General features: G+C 44.5%; 1 protein-coding gene across 2 annotated transcripts; it reads right to left on the reverse strand.

The window, feature by feature from the left end:
* Positions 1–4,432: 4,432 nt before the first annotated feature.
* On the reverse strand, positions 4,433–9,991 carry LOC136512425 (uncharacterized). 2 transcript variants are annotated; one of them, XM_066506387.1, is made up of 7 exons: positions 9,772–9,991; positions 9,357–9,503; positions 8,882–9,120; positions 8,003–8,085; positions 6,256–6,367; positions 4,929–5,003; positions 4,433–4,860 (listed from the first exon to the last, which is right to left on the reverse strand). In XM_066506387.1, the coding sequence occupies exons 2-7, from the start codon at positions 9,472–9,474 to the stop codon at positions 4,681–4,683; spliced, it is 807 nt and encodes a 268-aa protein (XP_066362484.1). In that variant the 5' UTR covers positions 9,475–9,503; positions 9,772–9,991; the 3' UTR covers positions 4,433–4,680. The 2 variants fall into 2 exon arrangements, with proteins under 2 accessions (XP_066362484.1, XP_066362485.1); XM_066506388.1 differs by having other exon boundaries at positions 8,882–9,114; positions 9,772–9,990.
* Positions 9,992–10,326: the final 335 nt, after the last annotated feature.

Below are 10,326 nucleotides of genomic sequence, written 5' to 3' on the forward strand. Positions count from 1 at the left end.
TGCTTCTGCCTGCAAATCAAAGATCAGAATTCAGAAAGGGAGAAAGGCACCACTCACCAGCGTTAGATTCTCCCACAATTCGCTTGCCTAATGCAATAGTTCAACACAGGGGAGCCAATGATTGATACCCGTGAGCCATAAGCCACTGTTTCGGTGTTTCCTACAATGAACTGCATGCTCATCTGCATTCAGGTTTTCCTACCCTTTTTCTGTTTGCATTTGCATGAAAACTCACTGACGATGTAGTGTGTTAGTCTTCAAACCGTAGCAACTAGCATAGCATGATGATTTAGCTGATGAGGCTCAGACTTCATGGGTGCTGTTGAAATGTGATGCGATGTGGCATATATAACGGCATGTGCGATGTTATGATATGCACAAGTAGAAGTAGGCGCTGGGAAGACGTGAGCCTTCATTCGTCGCCTCTCCTATATAACCCCTACGGGATGCTGTCACTTGGCCACACGCCATTGCAGAAGCAGATACAGAAGCAGTGGTGTGGTGCTGCAGAGCCAGCCGGCTTCTTCACAGCTCACACCCGCCTCTGTTCGTTCGTTCGGGCAGGATGAATAAGCCATGGAGCAGTAGCCAGGGGAAGCGCAGGGGAGGAGGGCTCAGCAGGGTGCTGAGGGAGCAGAAGGCCAGGCTCTACATCATCCGGCGATGCGTCGTCATGCTTCTCTGCTACCATGACTGATCTCATCTCACCTGCTGCTGCTCTGCTCTGCTCCTCTTCTTGGCCATTGACTCAGTCTAGGTGCTCTTCCTGCTGCTTTTGATCTTCAGTTTCTAGGTTGTAGCCTTGTAGGGTTGACGATTCTTTCATGTACATAGGCTAGTTCTCAGGTAGCTGCTAACATCTGAGTGTTGTGTTGCTGGTTTCTTCTCCTAAGTCCTACAATGGCAAGGATGTATGTGCTGCAAGTTGTTGTCTCGTGTATTTGCTCTCTAAGAATTGGAAGATCACCCAAAAAAAAAAGTGTCTTTTGTATCTACCTTTTGTCTTACATTCAGATTCACTTTAATACAGCTGTTGGACCAATATTGTACGAAAGGTCTTCGAATTTAATTCATGCCAAAATCAAGATAAATTTGAAGAGGAATCCTTCTGTGCTTAACATTTTAGAGCCTGTTTGAAACCCAAAAAAAATTATGTTCCTGCATTTTGCTGTCAACTGATTCCGTGTTCCAAACATGCCCTTATGCACGTAACAAAAAAATGCAAATATATGCCCGTAATCTGAAGATATGATCAAACATAACCTCTGTGTGTGTGTGTGTGTGGGGGGGGGGGGGGGGGGGGGGTACGCTACTATAATGCCAATCATGAACTGCAATGCCGCAGGGTATCGTCTGAAAAAACACAGCATTACAGTTTCCAAATTTTCCCCGTCATTTGAATAACTTTTTTTGAAAGGATGGCAAAAGCTTCGGCGTAATTTTTATTAGAAACAGAAAATAAAACAAAGTGTTAGTCCAAATTTTTTGAGTGAAAACCAATAAAAAAACCACACAAATTCCCCATACAACTACACAAAGACCAACCGAACCCTAAGCCAACTCAAACGAAGCCTCAACTAAAACTAACAACTCACACTGGTCATTTGAGTAATACTGTTTGGAAATGGCACCGCTGGTACAACATGCCATACTTCCCAGTTTTCAGGTCCACTCTCTATCTTTCAACTAGCAAGGATCATCCAGTTTTTCTCAACAACCTCTTTATTGAAAGAATAGGTTCCTTACAAAATGGTAAATAAACCACCAAGATGACATCTTGGCCGTGGTGCTTTTAGTTTTCCAGCAGCAATCGAAAACTTTAGTCCAAAAAATATACATAGTTTCAGACTTAAACCGCCAAAAGATGAGCCATGAAAATCTGTGCAGCAATTAAGTAATAGCTTAATGGTACTACTACTGTGAGGAGCAAGAAGCTTCAAGGTACTTGCATATACATGCAGCGTTGAGTTGAAAATGACCCACCTGCCTCTCGTTCTTGAATTCTGAATTTTGAGAGGCACAGCTCATTGCGAACACAAGCCTGGCAGATCTCATTAGGTGCAAATGTATGTCCTTGTTTTCTATAATGACAACTGACTAGATGGTTGAATTGAAGTGTTCTCTAACATGAATTTACTAGGCACAAATTATATAGATAACAAAAAAAATCTATCAACTGAACATGCTGGTTTGTGCATGGTGACTAAGGGCGTTCAGGTGTCTCAGCAAATACCTAAGCGACAACTTTTGGTTAAAATACTGTTCTCTCCATTTGCAGCCAAGAGAACGTTATAGCCAAGAGAAAAAGAAAATCTTGTTGCATTCAGACTTCAGTTAAGCATTTCTGCATTTGCAGCCACATTTGTATACCCTAATCCTGGCTCTGACGAAGTGGGCAGCAGCGTAGTCCAATCTCCAATGCTGCTGTAGTGCTGTTGCATTGGATCGCTTAAACACTTCAACGTGAAGCCAGCGTGCAGGACGCTTTGCACAGAGATCAACTTAGGTTAGTGCAAATTGGGTTGGTTCCAATTCCAAACTGCTGCTCCTTTTACACAGGGTTGGCAAAACCAGCGGTTTAGCTGCCATGGGATGGGAGCTCGCGACAGACGCTCGTATCCTACAACCACTTGCTTCAGGCCACTGCTGTAAACAAGAGCTTGTAAGTAACAGCTCGCTTACTTGCTCTCCAGTGAAGCCGGGCCACAGGCCATTACTTGTAGCACTAGTTGCTGTACTTGATCGGGAGCTCTCAAGTTTGTCAAATAGTTAACAAATGCCATCGCCATCACACAACTGAAGAAATTGAAAAGGAAAACACAGTAAGCCCTGTTTGGTACAGCTTATCTGGTAAGCGCTTCCCAGATAAGCTGCACAAATAGAGTAAAAGCGGCGGTCAAAATAAGCTGGTCTGATCCAGCTTCTGCTTTTTAGTACAAATGAGAGCTGTGGGAATAAGCGTGGCCAGAATAAGCTGCTGAAAACGTGGTGTTTGGCTGTTGATTTCAACTTATTTTAGCCATAAGCAGCTTATAAGCTGTACCAAACAGACCCTAAGATCAGCGTCGGCCAGCCGGCAGCCTAGTCCAATGCCAAAGAGTTGGACAGGTTTGCTTAGGTTTGCAAGTCAGAAGCTGTTGTTCGCACGAAGGGATATATATCATATCAAAGTGTTTGGTCGGTCGGAGCAGTGTAAACTAAGGGCAGTCCCAACCCTCCATGTAGGATGGTTTCCCAACATCTCAAGCCTGTGAATATTTGTTACCTACATATCAACTTTATCTAACAAAATGATCTTTGGTGTGTTTCCTCAAAAAAAAAAAAAAGATCTTAGGAAATGTTGTAGCCAAGAGAAAAGGAGAATTTTGTTCCATTCAGACTTCAGTTAAGCTTTTCCTTTTGCAGCCACAATCTGTAGCCTACCTCAAACCAGTGAGCTCACAAGGGAGCGAAGTCCAGTGCTCCTGTTGCATTGGATCCCTTTCAACACTTCAACCTGAAAACCAGCGTGTAGGACGCTCTGTCCAGTGCAGAGATCAGCTTAGATTAGTGCAAATTGGGTCGATTCCAAACCGCTGTTCCTTTCACCCAGCGTCAGCAAAACCAACGGTTTAGCCGCCATGGGGGAGCTCGCGACAGACAGTCGTATTCTACAGCCACTTGATGTACTTGCTTCAGAAACCATGTCCAAGTTCAGGCCATTGTTGTAAACAAGAGTTTGTAACAGCTCGTTTACTTACTACTACTAGTATTTATTCTCCAGTGAAGCCGGGCCACTGGCCATTACTTGTAGCACTAGTTGCTGTACTTGATCAGGAGCTCTGAAGTTTGTTTTGGCCGCTTCTGCCTGCAAATCAAAGAACAGAATTCAGAAAGGGAGAAAGTCATCAGCACGCGTCAGATTCTCCCACAATTCGCTTAGTACCTCTAATCTGAATTTATGTTTTCCCCAACCCTTTTGATATGCGTCTGTATGAAAACTAGCTGATCTCGTTTCTCGTGCGTGTGTGTGTCAGCAGAAAGATGAAGCGTCGATGATCTGCACTATTCACGTTTCACGGTATAAAAATGGTTGACGCTGCTGATAACACGCGCCAGTTGTTCAGTGTATGCGGCTGTTCAAGTTAAGTCAAATACTTAACAAATGCCTTGGCCAAGACATTAAAAATGAAAGACACAGTAAGATGGGCGTTGGCCAGCCGACTTTAAAAGTCAAAGAGCCGGATAGGTTTGTTTAAGTTTGCAAGTCAGCAGCTGTTGTTCGCACGAAGGGAGATCATTTCAAAATGTTTGGTCGGTCAGAGCCAACGCACAACCATCGACCCAACGGTTCAATACTCCCGAAATTAGCCTCTGAGTGATAATTGTGACCTCAAGCACCATATACATAGACAATTACCCTTCATAGGAGCACAAATTATAAGAGGGGGAATGGTTACTTTGCTCAATCAATTGCATTAACTACCCTTCTCAGCTCAAATGTCAATATATCATCCAAAAACTTGTTGAAAACATTCACTTAGGTGGGTAAAATCTACTGAGATAATATGACGCACGGAATAGATGCAGTTAAGCTCGACAAAGTACAGGCACAACCATCTCCAGCAGTCATCGTGAAATCCATCTTATGGGGATAATCGATATTCCAAAACGCTCAGTGCTTGGGAGAGTAAAAGTCAATCAGCCGCTCATGATCTCACTTCCATCTGAATTTTCAGAGGCATCAGTAACATCACCTAGCTCTTCAGCCTCTTCTCTGTCGGTTTCCATAGCATCAACTTCAGACTCTTCATCATCCGTGTCCTTGTCTTCATAAATTATCGGTGGTGGCACCTCCTCATCAGCTTCATCATCAGCAATCTGGATCATAATAGTAGGATTAATTGTAATTTCAAAAATGGTCATCCGTTGCTGGGAAGGAAACTTACCTCGTTGAAAAGGTAATCTAGAGCGGTGGAGAGTTGCAATGCCGACTTGAATGTTGATGTTCTTGCATCAATAAGCTGGAAAAAAATGTAGCCAGTAAAATCTGTGTCCAATAGTAAACATGACTTAAATTGCTATCATGCTATATGAACTGTACAAGGACCCAAAAACTGGCAGGATAGACTTTTTGAGGCTACATTGTCTTGTTGCAGACCAAACTCAGCATGTCCAGGGAGGAGTGATGAGTAGAATATCCTTAACAGCCCGTTTGGATGTTGGTATTCAGGCCCAGAATTTGGAATTGGCATTGGTACCCCCTAATTCTATTGTTTGGATGGGGTCTTGGTATTGGCCTTTGGAAATGGGCTCCAATGCCATGCGGCATTCAGTCTACCTGTGCAACATATGAAGAAAATATCTACATGAAGAAGATTACGTCTAGCTATCCAAATTAGGATCACACCAGCAAACACCATAGTACCACATGCTGGAGCATCACCCCAACATATATACATCAAAGTACCACCAGACTAATTGATGGTACTAGTCTGGTGGTACTTTGATGTATATATGTTGCGGTGATGCTCCAGCATGTGGTACTATGATGTTTGCTGGTGTGATCCTAATTTGCATAGCTGGATGTTCTTCATGTAGATATTTTCTTCATACGTAAGCTCGCCATGCCCGGGATCGAGCTTCCCCATGGCGGCCTCGCTCGCTCCCCCCTGCTGTTGGTGAGCCGCCGGGGTGGAGCGCCCCCCATGGCCGTGGCTGCCGAGGTCCACTTGCCATGCCCGGGTTCGAGCTCCCCCGCTGTGGTCGAGCTGCCGGGGTCGAGCTCCCCCTGCCGTTGAGATCGCCCCTGCTTTCCATGGACGCCGCCGTCGAGCTCCCCCGCGATTGAGCTCTGCACGCCATGGATGCCGCTGTTGAGAGTTTCAATTCTATGGTTTTGCATCCAAACAGGTATTGGATTTGAGCTACTTGCTAGGATTCCAAAAAACAATTCGATGGTCATCTGAACAACAATATTCAAATTGTGGCCATTTCAATACTATGGCTGATTTGGTATTGAACCCAATTCAATTCCAACCCCCTCAATATCTACCATCCAAACGGACCCTAATACAGTGCAATTTCACTTTTAAATCAGTCAGTAAGATTACAGGCATGAATCATCAATAAATGATCACCAGGATGAGTGTTCCTTTCAAGCATAATTTAATGTTGGCACGCAGGGTTCTATTAGAGTTTTTTCATATAACTTCTTAGAGACAGATATTGCATTGAACATTCTTCACAGCAATGGGGTTACTTCGGTTTACTAACCTGGTAGAGCGAGTTGAGCAATGACAGAGAAAACTCCTGAGACACTATGCTGCTCATGTGTCGATTTAGTAAAGTTTGCAGCCATGGGAGTAAACAAACCAACACTGCGCCCCTGAGTAGGTAAAGGTCTAGAAATTAGTCGGTTGTACCAAATTGTGATAACCAATTAAAGAGTAACACTGAAACTTAGAAATGTACAGCGTTAGCATCCTTCTAAGTAGCCAGGATCCTCGATCCCAAAAGGTAAACAAATCATGACAATATACAAATCAGCACTATGTTTAAACATATCATGACAATATACACAGCATTACAGCAGAATAAGGAACTCAACAAGCAGAAAAAGTCATTGGGATCAGGATGTCAACACTATGCTTATAAATTACAATCAATGTTTTCAAGTCGTCCGATTAATCGTGAACTCGTCCTAATCGGTCCCTGGTGTTCGATTAGGAGGTCCGACTCGATTAGCTCGACTAGAAAGCTGGTCGTCCGATTAGTCGTCCGACTAGGCCATGGACGACCAGTGTGGTTGCTCTGTTTTTTTAGGCCTGTTCAACCGGGCCTATATGTGACCTATTGGGTTTCCAATTTGGCCTATTAGGGTTAGAATAGGCACCCCAAAACACTGGAGGCACGCAGGCACGGTGGCAAACGCAGGGCGGCCGCAATTTTTCCCCGCGCGCCTCCAACCTCCCACGCGCGCGTTTCCTGCATCCCACGCGCGATTCCTCCCCTTCCCGCGCGCGATTCCCTCTCTCTCGTGAGCTATTCCCCTCCCTCGTGTGCTATTCCCCTCCCTTGCACGCTATTCTCCTCTCTGGTGAGCTGTGAAGCCAACGGCGCCCTCTGCCAGGTCAAGTGGCCGCGGTCTTCGTGATGAGCTGCTCCAACGACGATATGTGCCTTTCCCCTCTCCATCTTCTTCCCTCCTCCCCCATCCCTCACTCTGCAGGCTCTCTGGCTCTCTGCTAGACTGCTAGGTTGCTTGCTGTGTTGTACTGCTGTCCCTTTGCTATTCTCTGGTTCCAAAGGAAAGAGAAGCAATCCACTCTGCTAGACTAATCGCCCTGGTCGACGAGTAATCACGATTAGTCGCCTGGTCGGTCCCATGGCGACTAAGTTCGACTAGACGACTTGAAAACATTGATTACAATAAGGGCGTACCCAGTGCAGAGAGCTCCCGCTCTGTGCGGGGTCTGGGGAAGGGTGTCAGTGGCAAGCCTTACCCTCGCTTGTGCAATGCGAGGAGACCGCGACTCGAACCCGGGACCTTCCGGTCACAGGCGGTAAGACTCTACCACTTGCACCAGGCCCACCCTTCATGCTTATAAATTACAATGAACATACATGTACAAATAAGATCTGGATACACACCATCTTACATGCTTATGCATTCCAATGGACACAAATATATGAATCAGATTAGATATGCATAAACATCATGTTGTCTCTCAGCAGCCATTCATGTGTAATTATATAACTAGTTTCCAAACCACAGTCCCCAACAGCAAGGCAAGGAGTGGAGAAAGCCACAAAAACCATGACAATAATAATAAATGATTAGAAAAGAATAACAAGAGACTAATTACTGTAAGAATTGGAAGGCCCTGGTTCAAGCATGAATATATAGTTGATGGCGCGCAAGCCCCACATGGGCCATCTCATACTCAATGAATTATCAGTTACATGCACCACATAATTTTTGTGTATTAAATCAACAAAAAACACCTCCACAGAATATTACCTAGATTGTATTTGCAACACAAAGAACTTCAGAAGCTTCACAACATCTGCTGGTGTTAGGAGTGATATAGACTTTGTGATAACCTGTGTAACCCAGCAGTAAATTATGAGACATAGTGAACTCTCTGCAATTCGTCAAGAACAATCTGAATGTTACTGAACTTTAGTAAATATATGGATTAACAAATTTTGACTACGGTTTTCATACAACCTATTCTGTTTATTTTCAATTTTGTCAAGAAATAAAATCACTAACATGGGAGTAGCAAGAGAAAAGATGACTATATATGATCAACCTAAGACTAGAACACATTCAGTTAAACCATCCAATTCACCATTCAGCCAAGTACAATTGGTCAAGAGCAGTTCTGTAGTTTTCCTTTTCTAGTTATGATAGAATTCTACTGACCTGAAGAAAGGAAAACATGTGAGGCTAGCATCACCTAAACTTGCATATGCCAAGCAAAGTGTGCAGGCCTACTTACAGACACAAACATATGCTGCTTTGGACATAAACATTGTCTCCCAAAGAAAACTTTTGAGTGCTGAGTGTTTTATTGAAACAAATGCATATATGGTTTTTTACTTGTCCAGTCTAAGAACTTTGAACGATATTGATAGTCCAGCTTCATAAGCTTGATAGCATGTAATGTCAAATCAACAAAGATTTTTTACTAGAGGGAGCAAAACTTTCATCAGTGATAACAGGGATGAAGTTTATTTCAGATTAGATGGGCAGTACAACCAACAAATGATATTTATCTTCTTAATGCAATGATGCGCAGCTCTCCTGCGTCTTTGAGAAAAAAAAAACAACTAACAAAGGATAAGAGCCAGAAGGAGAAGATGCTTTCACCAAACTTAGTACAGAAAACAATACCTTCTCATCTCTATTATACAAGCAAGTTAACAATGCTACGTTATCATCAGCACGAAGAGCTTGCTTCAGCAAGATATGGACTGAATCTGCACTTGGTGGTGCCATAGAGAGCGATTGCTTTTCAGTATCACTCATTCCATTCTCTCTATTGATCAGATTCAGGGTTGCTAGTTTTTCCTCCATAGTAGGTTCATCAAGATTATACTCTGACATTTCCTCACTGATGGCTGTGCCTGAAACTTCCCAAAGGGAAAAAAAATGCAAAAGCCAGTTAAGTAAAAAGAACAAGAAAATAAAGGGTGCCCTTAACTCTGTTCATTCATATTCAAGTAGTTAGTGCACGAGATAATCAACTTTTCAACTCCATCAGTGTTATATATTAAAAATATAAGTGTGCCATTTGTATAGGAGATGTAAACGAACCTCAGAATTTCAATTTTAAAGAGGTGCTAAACTTAGCTAGGACATGTCTCACCATTAGTAGAATCCAAAACAGATGACGTTCTCTTCCTTGGTCTTCTTCTTTTCTTTGCACTTCCTTTTTTCTTTTCTTCTCCTTGATGAGTGGGGGTTGTCTTCTCTTGCAAATCCATAACTCCAAATTACTAGTTATTCACGGTTGCTGCAAAAGAATAGCAGCTTAGATCAATGACACACATCTAAACAGGGTTCCAAAAAGCGGCACTAAGCGCACGCTTCTGAAGCGCTACGCGGACGGGTAACGCTTCGCTTTGGGGCATAAGCGTTCCCAAAGCGGCGCGACCGCCTTGGTGGAGCAGTGGCTGCTGGCTCCCGCCGGCCGCGCGCGGCGCGCAGCGAGCAGCGCAGCTGCCGGGGGCGGGCGCCGTCGAAGGTCCAGCGGAGGGGGGAGGGGAGAGGGAGGTGCGCACGCAGGGTCGCCGGCCGGTGTGCAGAGGACCGGAGGCGAGGGCGCGAGGAGACTGGCGAGAGGCGGGAGGGGGAGCCGCTGACGCCGCCGCCGAGCCTGGGACTGCCCCGCCGTCGCTGAGAGCCCGAGCCTGAGCGCCAACGCCGTCGCCTGCGTGCCGAGCAGAAGATGGAGCGCCGGTGCCGGCGCCGGCGCAAACCGAGCTAGGCTAGGGTTATCCTGTTGGGCCATTACATCGTTTTGGGCTATGAATGCGAAGTAGAAAAAAAGTTCTGGGCCAAATTTCAGGGGAGTCTACCGACTACCTGGACTATCCTTTGAGCCCGCCTACTAACCATCATACTCACAGACAAAAACAAAATTTGTAAAGAGTCTAGCTTCTAGTTTTAGGCCCCCTTTGGAATGCGTTTTTTTTTTCTGTTCCTGTGTTTTTTATGTGGAAAAAACTAATTCCTGTCGAATTCCTATAAAATTGCTGCGTTCCAAAGAGAGTCTTAAATGCCCTAGGTGCTATACAAGTTAAGGTGTGGGTCCTTCTAAGCTGAGACTTGAGTTA

The sequence above is a fragment of the Miscanthus floridulus genome, chromosome 16 (assembly GCF_019320115.1).
Source record: "Miscanthus floridulus cultivar M001 chromosome 16, ASM1932011v1, whole genome shotgun sequence".
NCBI lineage: Eukaryota > Viridiplantae > Streptophyta > Magnoliopsida > Poales > Poaceae > Miscanthus > Miscanthus floridulus.